The 18,548-nt window shown below is 41.6% G+C and overlaps 1 protein-coding gene across 1 annotated transcript in view; it reads left to right on the top strand.

The window, feature by feature from the left end:
- Positions 1–18,243, top strand: part of MAP3K8 (mitogen-activated protein kinase kinase kinase 8) — a 27,878-nt gene extending 9,635 nt beyond the window's left edge. The window contains exons 3-8 of the mRNA XM_006023784.3: positions 1,390–1,554; positions 4,104–4,365; positions 8,209–8,315; positions 13,724–13,876; positions 14,510–14,756; positions 16,594–18,243. Coding sequence (XP_006023846.1) covers positions 1,390–1,554; positions 4,104–4,365; positions 8,209–8,315; positions 13,724–13,876; positions 14,510–14,756; positions 16,594–16,727 — 1,068 coding nt within the window. The 3' untranslated portion in view covers positions 16,728–18,243. The remainder of the gene's footprint in view (positions 1–1,389; positions 1,555–4,103; positions 4,366–8,208; positions 8,316–13,723; positions 13,877–14,509; positions 14,757–16,593) is intronic.
- Positions 18,244–18,548: the final 305 nt, after the last annotated feature.

The following is an 18,548-nucleotide window of genomic DNA, read 5'->3' as shown; positions in this document are numbered from 1 at the left end:
GCGGGGCATCCTACTGATTCCTTGTAATACAGGGAGAGTATGGGATACTAGAGAAAACTCATGACTACATTTTGGTAGAGGCCATAGTAGTCTTTCTTGAAGATCTACCTGCCTTCCATATTTCTGGGAAACGTGAAATGTTTTACTGAGAAAACACCTTGCAGCCTTTATCTTCTGTTCTAGTGATGCATGGAATTAACAGAGATGATGGACATGAAATTCCTGTTCTCCGTGTATCAACTGTTACTTCATTGTCCACACTGCTTCAGTGTGACAGAAAATATAACAATTTGCCCTTTGTTTGCTTGTGACCTACAAAACAACCAAAGTTTTATCTTTCTGACGAACTTGAAACAAGGTTAATCCTTTATTTAGGCAATCTCACTGTTATACCTGAAAGCTGTTCATGAATGTCAGTTTTATCAGTCAAAATAATCTTTTCCTGATTGCAAAAATACCATATTTTCTGTTCATCTAAGCATAGCTGAATTGGATTTGCATTTATACACATGACCTTTTAAGAACAATATTCTGCTTTCTACAACATGCTATTGCATGTAGGGTGCCGCTGATGACCTGAGTAACAGTAATGTGCTATACGAGACTATATCAGAGGGGTGAAACTAATGTATAGCACTGACCCATTTTGATATTTATATGAAATTATATTTTTGTTTTGTACTAGTAAGCATGATATTGGTTTCTGAAGTATTATTAATTTAAAACAATATTTTCACTTAACATTTATAATGAATATGCTTTTTTAATTGTAACATTGAGGATGTCCATATATTATTAATAATATCTACAGCTTTATCAAATGATGCAAACTTAATTTCATGGCTTAATTCAAGCAATATGAAGGCACATAGCAAAATTAAGCCATCTCTCTCTCTTTCTCTCTCTCTGGTTAACTGTGTGAAGTCTTTTTTGTTTTTTCTTCATTTATAAGGCTCTATTCCCTAGCATTACACGTGATGTGAGGAAATGCTGAAAGTCTTGCTCACCTTGTATAGAATAGTCTGTGAGTAACAGCTATGTGACCTAACAGGTTAGCAGATTCCAATAAAGAATGTTGAAGTTAATTTACACAGTCCTTGTTAGTCTCAGTGATCATGTTGTTGTTACCAGATAATTAATTGCAACTTACACTTTGAAAAGGTTAATCATCGGAGAGAAATGTTAAATATATCTCCACAAATGAGTATGCTTCATGTGCAGGTTCCAAATGCAGACTAGCATACATCCTGGGGAATCATGTGTCTGTAAAGGTGTTATTCAGGAAATGCTGAATTCAATAGACTTAAGTGATGATGCTTTCACTGTGTGAATTGAATTGGCTACAACCTGAAGTGCTCTCCTCTAACACATTCTTTTTTCCCATCTTAGATCACTCCAAAGAATGGGCGTTATCAAATTGAATCAGATGTGCTCTTGTTTCCATGGAAGCTGACCTATAGGAATATTGGTTCTGATTTTGTTCCTCGCGGAGCTTTTGGGAAAGTGTACTTGGCACAAGACAGAGAGACGAAAAAGCGAATGGCATGCAAGCTGGTAGGCTTGTTCAGAGTTTTTTTCTTCCAAGTAAACATTCCAAAGTATGGCATACATAATATGCCATGAGACCATACCTGCATTTAATTGCAGTAGTAATTGAGGCATCACTGTTGCTTAGGAAAAAAGTATTCTACAATTACACCTGGCACATGCTTCTCTATAAGAATGCTTAATGTATGATTTATTTCAAGTGTTTTGTTTTGGGTTTTTTGTACTGGACTGTGTTAGCAAGAAGTTGCATTTTTGGGGGGGATTTGAAGAAGTACATTTTCTTGAGAGGAATATCCTGGAGTGATTAACTGTGAGACAGAGAAACCTTCAGCATTCTGAATGTGTTTGTGTAATTGCCATGCTGCACAATCCTATTGCCTGATTAGTATTCTTCAGAGGCCTTTGCTTTGAGCCTGGCTGTTGTCAGCATAGTAAACCAATGGGTTCCTTGAAATCAGGGGCAAAACTCGTGTTGAAGGCAGGTCAGGAGAAAGCTTATGCATGAAATTCGTTCATCACCTTGAGTCTGTCTTCAATGGGAGAAACTTATGCATAAAGATCCCACTACAATACCAGTCTAAAGTGTCATTGACTTTTCTGTGACTTGAAGCACATGCATAAGTGTTCTTCCATTAGATTCATAGATTGTAGAGTCGGAAGGGACCACAATGGATCATTGTGTCCAACCCCCTGCCCCAGGCAGAAAAGAGGACCGAAGTCAGATGACCCCAGCCAGGTGACTATCAAGCCTCCTTGTGAAGACCTCCAAGCTAGATGATAGTACTACCTGTCTTGGAAGCCCATTCCAGATATTGGCCACCCTTACTGTAAAAAATGTCTTCCTAATGTCTAACCTATATCTACTGTGCATTAGTTTGCCCCCATTATTCCTAGTTACTCCCTGAGGCGCTCTGGTAAATAGTGCATCACCAATTCCCTGCTGTCCTCGCTTGATAAACTTATAGGAGGCTACATCATCTCCCCTCAGATGTCTCTTGTGAAGGCTGAAGAGATCCAGATCTCTCAGCCTCCCCTTGTAGGGTCTTTCACAGAGGCCACTAATCATGTGAATGGCCCTCCTCTGAACCCTCTCCAGATCCTCCGTGTCCCTCTTGAAGTACGGCGCCCAAAACTGGACACAGTACTCCAACTGCGGCCTGACCAGTGCCGCATAGAGGGGGAGCATCACCTCCCTTGATCTGCTGGTCATGCATCTGCTAATACACAACAAGGTGTAATTGGCTTTGTTGATGGCTTTATTACACTACTGGCTCATGTTCATCTTGGAGTCAATTATGACTCCAAGATCTCTTTCAGCCTCTGAGCTGCTGAGGTCATCCCCCAACCTATAGGTGTGTTGGGGGTTCCTCCTTCCTAGGTGGAGTACCTTACACTTATCTTTGTTGAATTGTATCCTATTTCGTTCCACCCATTGATCCAACCTGTCCAGGTCGGCCTGTATCTGCTCCCTGCCCTCAATTAGGGTCTAATTGAGATGAAATGTGCAATATCTCTGTTTGCTTTGGGTGCATTGTAAGGAGAGACGCAGTTTTTCAGAGTTCAAGGTTTTGTTTCAATCTCTTCTCTAGGATAAAACAATTCTTAGTATTGGCTTTCAAAATACTACTTTGACTTCATCAATGAACTCTTAAGGCTGACTTAAAGCTCAGTTGGAGCAATGTTCCATACACAGCTATTGGTAAATAATGCCGATATGGGTGCCATGCTTAACAGACATAGCTGCCCACAGCATGGCAGAGGTGGGAAGAAGGCTGGCTTGCCCTTTTCCTCTTATGCTGGGACAGCTAGCATTTAGTAATTATGTGCACCATATTACTGAATTAAAACTGCAGCTATGCACTGCTTTTGGGAAAGCACTGCTCAGTATAATAAAAAAAATCACTTGTGGCCATGAATTGAGCAAATGTAAAAGAATGGCCATTAGCCTTTTTTCCCCTCTAGTCCCAGATTGCAACTGTGTATTATTTTGGTCCTTTTCAGTCAGCACCACGTCCAGAATAAACAAAATTGCCGAGGAATCATTTTAAAATGACTTTATTTGCCATTGCATATGTGGTGGCTTTCTTGCATCTATCAGGATTTAACAGAGGTTAGTGAAGAGACTAAACACGATTTGTCCATGGTTACCCTTGTAGCTAAACTAAGGTCTTTGCACCTGTTCAGACTCATGCTGTCAGCAATGGGCAATTCTCATTGCATAGATAAAACTTCAGATGGCCGAAGGGAAAATGGGGATTCTTATCTTTTTCACCAGAAAGTTTATCCAGAATGTTGCATAATCATTAGATTTTGATGGGAATAGTTCTTGCTAAATTGCTTTTTCCGGAATCAGGCACGATTCTAAAAGCTGTGTCCCTTTTATTTTTAAACAGGATGCATTGAAAATGGAGAAGGGGAACAAATCAAGGCAGCGATATTTTAACATATTTAATAGATGTTTTTCCTTTTGTTTTCAGTTAACATAGAGAAAAACTATTTACTAAGTAGTTAACTGTTCTGTGTAGTTCTACTCAAGTTTTGTTTCAATGCCCCAGGTCCCACTGGAACAGTTTAAACCATCAGATGTTGAAATCCAGGCCCGGTTCCGTCATGAGAACATCGCTGAGCTGTACGGTGCTATCCTGTGGGATGAGACTGTCCATCTCTTTATGGAGGCAGGAGAAGGAGGATCTGTCATGGAAAAGCTGGAGGGCTGTGGGCGCATGAGAGAATTTGAGATCATTTGGGTGACAAAGCATATCCTGAAGGGACTTGACTTTCTTCACTCCAAAGGAATCATACATCATGATATAAAACGTATGTGTGCTTCATTGTCAAAGGGCCTTCTTGTCCTCGTTACACTGGGAATACGCCAATGTTTTAATGTCTCTTTTGCATAACATAATTTTGAGGTGGGCTGAGCAGTTCCACATCCCATTTCTTGTTGGGGGGTGCAGGGAGAGATGTGGAGGGAGTGCTTGAATTAATGCTGTATTTTAATTATTATGTTGCCTTGAAACATGATTGTTTCAGACTCTCGAGTCTTTAAAATATTCCAAGTCCTAATTAAAATAAAAAAGGACCTTGAGCTCAAGCAGATACTATTATGGTAGTTAAGCCAAACAGTTGCTTTATCCTGTCTGGTTTATCTATGAAGAAGAACATTTTGCCTTTTCTTAAGGTTTACATGGATGGTTTAGTATGTGGCTGTTTCTCAGTTTGTTCCCACCCTGAAACTGAGCTAGGCATATGACTGATTTTTTTGTTGAGGTTCTTAGTTTACATTTTGTTAGGGTAAGGTTTAGTGTCTATAAATATTACTTGCCCCCAGAAACCCTACCCTAGGTAAAATCCTGCTTCCCATTTTTTTCATGGAAGCAGTGCCTTTAATTGGGATTTGGCTTCTTGTAGTTATTTGTAAGCTTATTCTTGTTACACTTTTGATTTTTTTTTTAAATTAAAAGATGATCAACAGTACGTGTATGTATTGTTTAGTTGCTTGTGTTTTTTGGACCTGGGAGTCCGCAGACTAAGGCGTCTATGAAATGTGTGGTGCCAAACCTACAGGGAAAGCTTTGAAACGGGTATAACTGTTGCACCGAATCAACTTTTCTCTTGCCTTTTGTGTGTTATTTCCAGTATGTACTTTGTGTGTCTTTTCATAGTAATGGACTTAAGGGCTTTTTAAAGACCACATATAGATGATAGATATAAGAGCTGATACAGATCTGAGGTTTTGAAAAAGTTTAGTGAACTTTTTTAAATTTTCCAGCAGCTTTTAACTTCCTTGCTTTTCCTGGGTTAGGTCAGTGGCTAAAGTAGATCAAACAATTTTGATGATGGTTGTCACAGGCCTTGAGACTATGCGGTGGAGAGACATTGCACCGTCTTGTGGTGATAGGATAGGTCAATGGAGGAAGGATGGGGATAAAAAAAACTGCCTGAAAGGAGTTGTGTATCCCATAGCCAAACAGAAAGAGGGTTTGGGCCTGCAGTGTACTGAGCTGCATAAGTTCATATCATTGATGTTCTCTGTTTATCTGGTTAAGGAATTTCTTCATGATGTTGAACCTTCCTTTGGCTTTGACACAGGAAGAGTGACTGATGTGGGGAGGGGGGAGAGGCTGTTTTGTCTGACTGTTGTAATCTCTTGATATTTCATGCTTTTTAGAAGAGCAGGCACATGTCAGAAGGGGCTTGACATAACATCAGGGGAGCTTGTGATTCAGGATTCTCCTTTCCATTTTAGGAGTCAGGGAGGTAGCGCCAAGCTCTCTCCTTTTTCCCTGGCAGGGTAGTGGTCTATGGGATTGATGTATACAATCTCAAAAGACTATAATCTCAAGATATATTAAGTATATTGAAATACGTATATATATATTTTTTCCTTCAAAGGAAAGCGAGTAGAACAGTGTTTCTTTCTCTAGCAGGCAGTGTTGGTGAGGAAGGCTGAAACCTCATTTATATTGTACTCAGTCCTTCTTACAGTTTCTTGGCCAGTAAATTCCAACTTCCGGCTCCAGAGAGAGAATTCCAATAGAGCACAGCTTTCCCCAAGCCAAAGGGAGGAGGAGGGACTCTGTCTTGGCTTTTAGCTGCATCTCTTTGAGCTATTCAGAAGATAGGAGGCTGTGACATTACAAAACTATTCTTTAGGTGGTCCAATCCAAAGCCTGTTAGGTCAGTGCAAGTCCTTCCTTGCACTTGAATGAGTTTAGGATCTGCCTGTTGGTGCTTATCTCTGTGTCCTGGTGAGGCGTTATTGGAAATTCCGTGATCGAGTTAAGATTTCAAGCATCAGTTGTTCTCTGGAATATAAAGTTAGTGGTACTTACCCAAGAAAATTGTTGCTTGCATTTGTAGCAGTGTCACATTCTAGACAAACCCGTATCTACACAAATGCATTTTTATACTTAACCAGTTTGTTAAACCAGAGCAAACTCATAACTAGAAAACCACCTGAATCAGCATGGTTAGAAATGACCTGTCCACTTTCTTTATTAGCTGCTAGGAGGACTGGTGTAGGTGTTAGGGCTTGATTTATTGGTAAGGGAAAAGTCCCCTTTTTAAATGCACATATTTCTCCACAGTTGAAAACAAAATGCAAGAATTTAGCTCATGCTTTCTCCATGTGCACTCAAACAAAAAACAGCCTTCAGGTTGAGCTTAAACATGTAAAGCTTCATTCCCAAAAGACAAAGTTCTGAGCAACTAAAAATGTTATCTTACAACAAACTGATGTTCATTATTCTGCAAGAAATATCTGTAAAATAAGGGTGTGATCCTATAGAATATTTGATGTTTGGATTTTGGGTTCAACTACTGTAACATGTCACCAGCACTCTGATTTAATAGGTAGACAAGAGTGTGAGCATGTGTACATGTGCCCAAGGAGCTCTTTTTTAGAATGTACCTGTGGTATAGTATTTATTACTTTGTGTCCTACTGATGATATGGATGAGAGAGAACTAGGCATAACTCCCTGAAGAAGTTGAATAGCAAAGTAGAAAATGATCTGGGTATAGGTTCCATTGGAGAAGATGGTAAAAAAAAAACAACCCCAAAAAACCTTGCTCAAAAGCTTACACCAATAGTTTTTAACCTTTTTTCATTTGTGGACCTCTAAAAAATTGTTAATTGAAGTGCAGACCCCTTTGAATTGTAAATGTGGGTATTCACATACTTTCAGTTGATCAGAGTCATCTTTTGTGGACCCCTTAAACAGTCTGCAGACCACAGTTTGAAAACTGCTAATTTACACTGTAGAGAATGCAGTAAAATCTTAGGTGTATGATGAATGAACCACAGGGGCAAAAATTAGGTGAGACCCATACATTTGTGTGTGAACTGGGTCCTGCACTTCTAATTTATGGTCCCCCCCCCCCCCCAAAAAAAAAAAAATCATAGAAATTCAATGGGAATACCAGGCCCAAATTCCTTAGGCTACTTTGAAAATCCCAGGCTCTCTTGCTCATACATCTTTTTATCCTACTGTATGCAAGAGGAGAGGATTTCTATTTTTTAAGGTAATGTCTTTTATTGGTTCAGCTGCATAGTTGGGAGAAATCTTAAGCACAAGTTGCCCTTCCCTGGTGGCTCAGAGTTGTGCATGGGTGAAATCCCGGGGATCCAGAAGAGGTGTTTCCCCTGCCTTTCTGGATAGCAGGACCCTAGAAGATTTCAAGACTGAGTTTACTGAATTCCTGCAGGAAGCCTTGGTCCCTTGGAGCAACCCACCTAAAACTTGCAGCCTCTTGCTTTGCAGTTTCACTGTGGAAGTGTACAATCTGACCTGTAAGATCCAGTTTAAAATTGCAAACTAAATATCTGATGGTGTTCTTCTTAATCTGTGACATGAAGTTAGAGGTTGAATATGCCTTTAGACCTAGAAGCTGCAGTTCCCAAATTTCAGGTCACAACGCTTATGAGTGATATTTGCAAACTCCACAGAAGTTCAGTTAGAGCAGCTGGGCTCAGCCTGGAAATAGGGTCATAACCTAACCAGAAGTAGCATTGCTGTGCAAAAAATTGGGAATTGCTGAGCTAGAGTTTTTGTTGTTCTCCGTCTTTGCTCTTAAGTTTTGCATGAGCTGCTTGGATTGCAAAATAAATGGCACAAGCTTACAAGAACCTAACATGTGTTTGCTTTTTTGCTTTCAGCCAGCAACATCGTTTTCATGTCAACTAAGGCTGTTTTGGTTGATTTTGGTTTAAGTGTTCAAATGACTGGAGATGTTTACTACCCCAAAGACCTCCGAGGAACAGAGGTAATGATCATGTGTGCAAGGAAAGCCCTGTTATTGCTTCGCTCATGTTGTAATGCAGCCGGATGTTCCAGAAGGGTTGTTTGGTGAAACCATGAGCATGTGGGGGGGGGGTTACATTTTATTTTAATATTTAGTTGTGTGACAGTGAGAGTTTGTTACAAATTGAACTTTCATAGAATCATAGAAGTAGGGTCGGAAGGGGCCTTACAGATCTTCAGGTCCAACCCCCTGCCTGGGCAGAAAGAAAACAGCTCAAATGACCCCAGCCAGGTAGACATCAAGCCACTTCTTAAAGACCCCCAGGGTAGGAGCCAGCACCACTTCCCTTGGAAGTTGGTTCCAGATCCTAGCCACCCTAACTGTGAAGTAGTTCTTACGGATGTCTAATCTAAACCTACTCTCCAACAACTTGTGGCCGTTATGCCTTGTTATCCTGGGGGGCGCTAGGGGAAACAAGGTCTCCCCCAAACCCTTCTGGTCCCCCCTAGTGAGTTTGTAGACAGTCACCAGGTCCCCCCTCAGCCTTCTCTTGTGAAGGCTGAACAGGTTCAGGTCCCGTAGCCTCTCATTTTAGGGTCTGCCCTGCACTCCCCGGATCATGCGGGTGGCCCTCCTCTGGACCCTCTCAATGTTGTCCACGTGCCTCGTGAAGTGGGGTGCCCAGAACTGGACACAGTACTCCAGCTGTGGCCTGACCAGTGTTGCGTAGAGGGGGAGGATCACCTCCTTGGCCCTACTTGAGATGCACCTGTGGATGCACGATAAGGTCCGGTTAGCCCTGCTGACCGTGACCTCGCATTGTCGGCCCATGTTCATCTTGGAGTCAGTGATGAATCCAAGATCCCTTTCTGCCTCCGTGCTCTCAAGAAGAGAGTTTCCCATCTTATAAGTGTGCTGCTGGTTACTACTGCCCAAGTGCAGCACCCTGCACTTGTCAGTATTGAAACGCATCCTGTTTTTGTTAGCCCACCCTTGCAACCTATCCAGGTCTTTTCTGCAGTCTTTCCCTCCCTGCTAACGTGCCCACCTCACCCCAAATTTTGGTATCATCAGCAAATTTGAACAGGTTGCTTTTCACCCCATCGTCCAAATCGCTGATAAAGAAATTGAACAGCGCGGGCCCAAGGACCAAGCCCTGGGAGACTCTGCTGCCCACTTCCCGCCAGGTCGAATATGACCCGTCCACCACCACCCTCTGAGTACGACCCTTCAGCCAATTCGCAATCCATCTGACCGTGTAGGCATCGATGCCACAGTCACCTAGTTTTTTAATGAGGATGGGGTGGTCGACAGTGTCACTTTCAGTGACTGGAGAACTAGGTATTATGTTACAAACATCATTTGTCTTCAGGTCAGTCATTTTTTCTAATTACTGTTAAATTCAGAACCAAGGGTGAAATTCTGGTTCCACTAATGCCATTTACAAGACTCCTGTTGGTTTCCAACTGGGCAACGCTCCACCCCCGATGCTTAGCAGACTATTAAGAATATATTTAGAAGACAAGTATGCAGGGATGAAGGATGCTTGCATGAGTAGGGTTTGAGGCCAGGACTCAGAAGGTCAGAGTTCAATTCTGTGCTCTGCCAAAGCTTTCCTGTGCAACTGTATTCACACCACTTAGTTGGAAACCTGAAGCACAGAAAGCTATCAATAATAATAGCTCTTTAGTCATCAGGATTGCACCTTGTGAAGAGAGCTATAGTTTATGGTGATTAGATACTAAAATAATAAGGACCATGTAACTTAGATTTTGGGCCATGATTCCATGTAACAAGCACTACATATTTAGGTTTTCCAGGGTCAGGGCCTGAATTAACAACTATGAAGCTGTACTTGGCTGAATTATCTGAAGAAAATGTGGGCTGACTTTGCATTGCCAATTAATCTGTTACAGGAAATATTTTGCTGTTTTGATAGTCTTTCCAAGCACAAAATGAATACGTGTTTAACAGAGATGTATTCATAACCCTTTAAGGGGAGTGAACCATTTCTTGAAAGCACAGGCTAGATTAATACATTTCAAAAAACCAATTGATGTTCCATGAAATGTTTTTGGGAGTATGCTTGAACATATATTTTTTTGGTTTTCCAGTCATTAGAGTTCAGAACTAAGACTAATTACTAAACCTGTGCTAAAAATAGCCATCCCTTTGGCATTCGATTTAGGAAATTCCTTTGCAATGTGACAATAATGAATACAAAGCAATGTGATGGGAAAGGCATGAAGTTCTGAAGGGAATTTCCAAGGGGAGGAAGAAATGTGTTTTTTTGCATTAAAAAAAAAATACTTCACTCAGCATAAAAAAATACTTATGGCACAGTTTGCCTTACTTTGATCAGGCCAGGTTTATGTAAGTCAAGTTCAGGTTGGTAAGATAAAATTGCACCCACTACTTTTATAATATTAAGTGATTGTACAGAGTGAAACCAGGTGGGTGCCTGCAATCCTGTACCTTCGCAAGCTATGCAAGAATTCATCAATCCCTAAATTCATAGGCACATATCTTTCTTCCCCGTTCAAAAGTCCTCAGCATCTGCATTCGCAGAAGCCTCCTGAGACAGGGAGGGAGTCATGAGATAGGACTGCAGAGGGAACATTTGTAGGAATACAGTTCTGGATTTTTACTCCTATTAGGAAAAATTCATGCTGCATTGCCATTCTCTTGCCTTGTCACCTCAGTAATGTCTTCATGGCTCACAAGCTCGAGTGTGCCAGCAATAGATGGCTTACTCCTCCGGTGTGCATCCATGCTCTCTGAAAGCCATTGATGAGATGAATGAGCACTGCTGTTTCCTTTGCTTAGTGATTTGTTTATACTCCTCCTGCATTTTGCATCCAGCTGCAGCCTCGAGAGATGACACTTGTCTAGAAAAGGTTTGCCTTTGCTTATGCAAAACAGTGCTCCTCTATAATGGCTACAGTGAGAGAGAACTTGGATTTACCATTCTAGATCCTGCCACTGGTCTGTTGAGTTTGGAGTGTGGCATGTGACAGGGTCTAATGCCAGCTGCTGTGAAGGATGGTACAGGCTGTTGCAAAAGTGTGTAATTTAGGCTTTCCTGTTCAGTTCTTTGCTGTGTGAGCACAGGCTGTATGTGGCCCATACTGAATCATGGCTCTGTGATAGAGGTTAGTGTTTTGCCATTCTGTACAAATAAAGCAAGAATATCTGAAGAACAACCAAGTAGCATGAGTGTGTGTGGTGTGAGTTAAATTTTCTGTGAAATGCAGAAATGTAAAGTAGACCCAGAAATTGAGGAAAGTGCTGAATAGGGACAGCATAATTTCTGTTTGTAGTCGTGGATTGTTCTTTGCAACACACTAGATGAAGTGTTTGTCTCAAGCATAAGCCTTACTGAAGAAACAGTTGTCCACTAAAATGTATCAGATGATGAGAGCCTGCACACTCAGCCACCCACTATGCATGTTAAGCTGAATTCTGTATTGCGTTATGCTCTGTACAACTATGTTGAAATGATTTTGAGGTCACACAGAGTGCAAGTCAGAGCCTATTTTGTTGCCCTACTTACTCCAAAGCTTCTTTTTCTTACTCTTAGAAATAAAAGTAGAACTAAAAACACAAACTTATTCAGTCACTTTCTTTCCTTATTGCACTTAAATGTTATGTTTAAATGCATAGAGGTGAGAGGCATGCCAATTTATTTTCTAAACTGGAAATGCCCCTTTTATTAGATCACCTTGTCTCTTTTAAAGCAGAGTAGATATAACGATATCCCCCTGACAAAAGTAGCACACAGAGGCAAATGGGTATTGCAGCCAGATTTCTGTAGATGCTTTTGCGGGTGTGCAGCTTTATTTGGAGCCTTGATTGCAAAAGTGATTCAAGTTATTTACTGTAAAATATCTTCAGTATTTTGTAATGACTGCATGAGCCCCATAGAAATATCTAATCCTATGGTAACTTGTGGTAAAACTACATGGTGATGCTTCTTTATGTAACCTGCCACTTTTGTGTTGTTTGACAGTCGAGTTACTCTTGTTGCCAGATGATTTCACTAGGAAAAAGCATTTGAATTTGTTTGTTTAGAGGGAGCTGGATGAAGGAGAAATATAATCCCAAAACAAACATGCTGGCCTGCTAATCTAGCATGTGGGCTGTGCATTGTTCTGTTCAAATTTAGCTCTCTGTGTCAATGGGCTGGGCAGTTGTGTGCATGCAGTACCGTCATACTTCAACGTGAGGGTGTGCCTCGGGCATCCTGTCCAGCTGATTATAGAACAGCTGCCGATGACATTCTTGCTGGGCTGATCTCCACTGGAAGGGTGATGATTAGAGCTGGTAGGGAATGTTCTGATGAGCTGTTTTTCATTGGAGAATTTGGGTTCCTGTCAAAAGATCTTGGGTTTGTGCGTCTTGTTTTGTTTTTGACAAATGGGTGTACTCATTTCAACAAGAACGGAATTTCTGCTCACAAAACAGGGAGGGAGGGAGAGACCCTTCACATCAGAATAACATATAGCCCAGTGGTCAGGGAAGACCCAATATGTGGGAGATGCAGCATCAAGCCCTTTAGTCCAGTGACAGCCAACCTTTTTAGCAGATTGCACTGCAAATTAAGCCCCCTGTTTTCCTGAAGTGCCACTCCAATCCTTTCCCTGATCCAGTCTGCTGCTCTGCTTTCTGTCCTTGCCTGACCTGTTGCTTTGCTTTCTGCTTCTTGCCCAATTTGTCCTCGTGCTGCCTGTCCCCTCCCAGTTTTGTCACATGCCACATGCACAGACTATCCATGCATGTTGCAGGTTGGCTACCCTTGCTTCAGTCCAACCATGTTAGCTGTTCTGGGGCTTTCAGCCTCACCCATTGGTGCCATTGCACTTTATATATATATATATATATATATCGTGTACCGGGGATTTGTATTTTGTCTTCCACATCTCAGATAAGTGCCACTTTCTTTTTCACTCCCTTACCCCATGAATAAATAGACAAAGTGGAACAGGAGATTCAACAGGAGAGAGAGCCCCACCTAAAAACAGAGTTGGTAACTGGAGCAGACATCTCAGTTGTGTGAGATTTGATGTACTTCTGAATCGGACATAGCAGGGGCTTGAATCTGCATCTCCCAGACTCCGAGGGACTGTCCTAGCTTTGGGCTATTCTGAAATAGGCGCATGTTTTTCTTCCACTTGAAAATCTTTGAAAGATCTTGGGTTTGTCCCAGGATAAAGCAGAAAAATATTTGAAATCTTGAATATTTTTGTGGAGCAGAAAAAACATTTTCTCCTCAAGCAAATGTGAGTGCAGTCTGTGGGGATACAGTGTGGAAGTAGTGGGGGGCAGAGAGATAGGGAGGAGAGAGATTCTCACTGCCGAAATTCTGGTGGCTGACCAATGGGTGGACGACAAAAGCAAAGAGTAATCTACCTTTTTAATTCCCTTCCCAGATTTACATGAGCCCGGAAGTGATACTTTGCAGAGGACACACAATGAAAGCAGACATCTACAGCATGGGGGCTACCATTATTCATATGCAGACTGGCAGCCCACCCTGGGTGAATAGATACCCTCGCTCGGCATATCCATCCTACCTCTATATAGTAAGTATCTAGAAAACAGTCTTGGGACAGCTTTCCAAAGGGTGAGGCTGCTGTATCCTTGTTGGTAAACCTCCTAGCCTTCTGTGGGATTGTGAAAGTATCTGCCGTCAGAAAAAAAGATGTAGTTTTCCAAAGTCTGAAAGAAATACCATGAAGGTTGAAAGCAGGCTGTAATAATTTATGAGGTGACTGACTGGGATGATGTCAGCCATAAAGTATAGTTTTGCAATGCTTGATGTGGCCTTGCAGAGGTCAGGTCTGAGTTGTACAAAACTCAGAATTTATACTTTTCAGTTTTGAGCAAAAGCCAAAGTAGCCAAAGCAAAATTTAATTCAGACCTCCGCTTTGGCATGGAAACTTGGTGAATGTTTCATACACACAGCCTCATATGGGCCTCAGGCTGCTAGTAGGTTTTCAGGTCATTGGCTAGACCTTGTCTACATTTTCAGTTTATAGTTACACCTGACAGCAGGTGAATTTTGCTTGGTTACCAGTCTCGTTGTGGGGACACAGTTCCTGAGTGAGGAGAATTTCCATGGCAGTAACCTAATAACCTGGAACTTACTCTGAAAATGATCTGCTCTTGTTCGTAATATTGTAGGTCTGAGAGAATTATTTTTCTGGTTTGCTAGATCCACAAACAAGCTCCCCCCCTAGAAGACATTGCTGAGGACTGCAGCACCACAATGAGGGAACTGCTACAAGCAGCTCTGGAAAGGAACCCAAATCATAGACTCTCTGCTGCGGACTTACTGAAACATGAGGCCTTGCACCCGCCCCCAGAGGAGCAACCACGGTGCCAGAGTCTGGACTCAGCCCTGCTCGAAAGAAAAAGGCTACTGACGAGGAAGGAGCTGGAGTTGCCAGAAAACATTACAGGTACCACAAGCTTCCTTCTCTTGCACTTTTGTATTTTCATTCCCATCAAAATTTTAAGAAACTAAATGAAGGTAAACACTCCAGGACCCCAGATGAGAGAGGTCAGAAAAATCTTGACAATAGGAGGTCAGAACCAGGGCTCATTAAACATGTTGCAAAACACCCATTGACTTCAAGAGTGCTGGTATTTGGCCTCCTTCTGTAATTCCAGAAGAATCAGCTCACCAGAAATGTGGCCGTCCTCCAAAGCACTTCTTTAAAAAAGTACAAGTACTTCTCTGGATTGTCTTAACCCCTTCTAGTACATAGGCTAATATTAGCTAAGACCACTCTGCCTCATTTAAAAAGCACTCTCTAACTTGACTGTGCTTTGGCATGTCATCAGTGATATGCAAGGCCTCTGTAAATGAGACTAGAGTAAAAAGAAAAAAGTTATTACATGCGTACCAGGCCACTATTTGGGGTGCCATACATGCTTCTGAAGGTAATATATAAGCCAGTTAAAATCTTAGTACCAGGTCCAAAAGAAATCTGGTCTCACCAACCTATTAAAAGGCTGTATTTTTCACTTTCTCTTTCTGTTGAGACATTTTCCTTCTACCAATATTCATAGAAGTTGGTGGGTACATGCTAGGAACTGGCACTTATAAATAGAAACCTACCGAAATCATGAAAAACACGAAATCTGTCATTGCCCATAAAAGCAGGCAATGTTCACAAAATCTATGGAAAAACAACAGGAAAGCTTACTGAAAATAAAATGCTGGCTCCCCAGAGGGAGCCAGAAGTCCTCACAGCACTGCGGCTCGGCAGCTCAGCCCACTGGGAAAGAACTGGGGAGTTGCCGGCACACGGGGGCCTGGCCACAGTAAGTCCTCTAAAATGGCAGCTGGCCCCGTGATCCGCCTGCAAAATTGGCCAGCTGCTTCCTTAAGTTGGGTAGACCTCTACGTATAAAAACCCAATCTTAATGAAGTTTTTTACTTAATTTTTATATTGAAATAATACTTTAAAAGACATGTATGCAAGGCTGTAGTTGCCCTAACGCACGAGGGCACTTATTATTTTAATGTTTCTGGGGTTTTGTTACAAGACTTGTTTCTGTAATTACATAATTCTTTGTGCCTTATTGGGTTACATGCACCTTTGCCCTCTTGTGGGCCTCCAAAGTCACAATTCAATTGAATATCAAAGGACATTTGGCCATTAACTCAGGTTTTTGATGAGTAGTAGTGTCCAGGGATGTACATTACAAAAATGCTTGAGGGAATCCTGCAGCTGCAGGAGCAGTTATGAAATTACAAACTTAATAAACCAGAGACTCAGTCCTCGTTCTCTACTGTCTGCAACATCTGAATGGCACAAAGAGGAAATACTTTGGCCAGATGAGAATTCCCCTCAGTCGATAAGGGGAATTTTTAACTTGCAAAATAAACAGGTCTTTCTGCAGTGCCAACCTCAGTCTGGCACCACAGCTTAGGATCCTGTCCAGAGATGATGAGGTCCAGCTTTCTTGTGGCAGGTTAGTTGAGGGGGAAGGGCAATTAGAAACTATATACAGCTTTTGCTTTTTAGTCCAACCAGACTTGGGGCAGCAGGAGAAACCACGAAGTGGCTGCCACCAGCTTCTCCCCCAGAATTCTTAAGAAATTTGGCCTGTTGTTTCCATATAAGCTGATGACAATTTTTTTGCTTAAAAATTATGCTACTTTTAATAGTGCCCCCTGCCCCCTCCAAAAGAGCTTAAACAAAAGTAGGCCAATTTCCCACAATTTTTTGCAATAGTTTAAATGAGTCAGTTGTGAGTTGTTAAAGTCCCATCTCTCTTTCTTTTCAGATTCTTCCTTGGGTACTGGGTGTACAGAAGAATCGGAGCTGCTAAAGAGGCAGAGATCACTCTACATAGATCTTGGAGCTCTAGCTGGCTACTTCAACATTGTTAGGGGACCACCAACATTTGAATATGACTGACTTTAGCTAGTTCTGATACGTTTGGATCAGAGTTGGGACCCTGTCTCTCAGAAGTTCATTGTATGTGTGTGTGTGATGTGTGTGCGTGTATACTTGTGTGAGTGCATAATCTATTTAAAAAAAGAAAAAAAAAGAAGAAGCCTTTTTGGGGCTATCAAATGTGAACTGCTTTTAACTTCACAGTTAATTAAGCTAAGCCCTTTGGGTTTTCTGGTAGATGCAGCCCAGGCGATAACATTTTGTCTCTGATAGCAAACCAAGACAAAGGGGAAAGAATCATAGAAAGTTAGGATTGTAAGGGACTTCAAGAGGTCATCTGTTCCAACCCCCTGCTCAAAGGAGGACCACCCCCAACTAGATCATCCCAGCCAAAGTTTGTCCAGCCAGGTCTTGAAGAACATCTTGTTGGGACTGTTGTTCTCTAGAAACTGTCCTTATGCTGTATGTGCTTAGCCCATGTACTTTGAAATGCAAGAAAAACAAACAAAAAAACCCCCTTTTTGAGATGCAGAAAGAGAAAAATATATTTTTCTTGTTTAGTGCATTTAAATGTTGGGGCTGGGACCTTCAGTCTTGCAAGGTTGTGCTTAATGTAAAACCAGGTGTGAGAGACTTTATGGACCACTCCTGCAAGATTCTTCCATAATCAACACTTCTCTCAGCTTTTGGTCAGTCTCGGCACAAATTAAAATAGACTTTAGGCAGATTTAAATTGTGCCAGTATCTGGTGAGCAATGGAGCCAGGGATAACTAGCTGAGGAAGATGCCCCTTGCTATGCTTCCTTTTCTTGGAAATGCCAGCGGTAAGGGAGATGTAGGCATTTTTGCAGGGACTGTGCCCCCCACCCCACCCCCACCCAAAGGTTCTTTGAGAGGGGACAATCCTTCATTGGCTGCATCCACGGGCTTTGAGGGAGTTTTGTGCTGGGAGAGCAGCACGAATCTGTCCTTGCAAACCAAATTTTCTGGCCTTGACTCTCCATGTGACTCAAATGTTACACATGCTTGGGCTGTCAGTAATGTCAGGAGATCTTCTGACTCCTACTGCTTTAAAACTTTACATGTTTAAGTAACTTTACTACTGTGTATTAGAAAACATGTCATTAGTGACACATTCTGTTCCTATGGAAACAGAATTTTACTATTCTCACTATGGCTAATACATTTAAAACACAATGTTTTGGATGGTAGTAAAACTATGTAACTTGCATAGTTCTGTACATCCCATGGGATGAGAATGTGAACTTTTATAAACTCTTCAGTGCTTAGGATCATTTTCTTGTAAGCATTTCTGTTAAGATGGCATACTGTGTATGTTGGACATCGAACCCTTTGGGATGCAAGGCCTCGTTATTAGAAGTCAATAATTTAAGACTGCTTCTATCAAACATGTGATCTTTAACTGATTATTTCCAGTTTGATACTGATATAATCAGATGAATAAATCCAGTTTATTATGTCCTGAAGCAGTTGTTCTGTCTGTTCTTTTTTTAATGTGTTCTGGCTGAACTGCAGAATCAGCTGTGAGACTGCCAGAGCTTGGAGCATTAGTTCCCTTCCTCCTGCTGCCAGTGGGGAAAGTAACTGTCTTCTAGTAACAACCTGAGAATTGGGGAGTGGAACAGTTTTTTCAGGCCTAGGCCATAGTAATCTGAATACTTTCCAAAACAGCGTTAACTTGCATTTGAAAATACTCCCAGAACTAGCAGAGCAGCATTGGCACTTAGTAGTAGTAGTCGGCATCTGTCTGTTGTGCAAGACAACAGAATTACACCGAATGAGAAGACAGCTCACTGAAGTAAATCCTTGCTTGAAAATAAA

This window comes from Alligator sinensis, unplaced genomic scaffold (genome assembly GCF_000455745.1).
Source record: "Alligator sinensis unplaced genomic scaffold, ASM45574v1 scaffold309_1, whole genome shotgun sequence".
Classification (NCBI taxonomy): Eukaryota; Metazoa; Chordata; order Crocodylia; family Alligatoridae; genus Alligator; species Alligator sinensis.
Note: the sequence above shows the minus strand (reverse complement) of the source record. Positions and strands in the feature narration are given on the sequence as shown.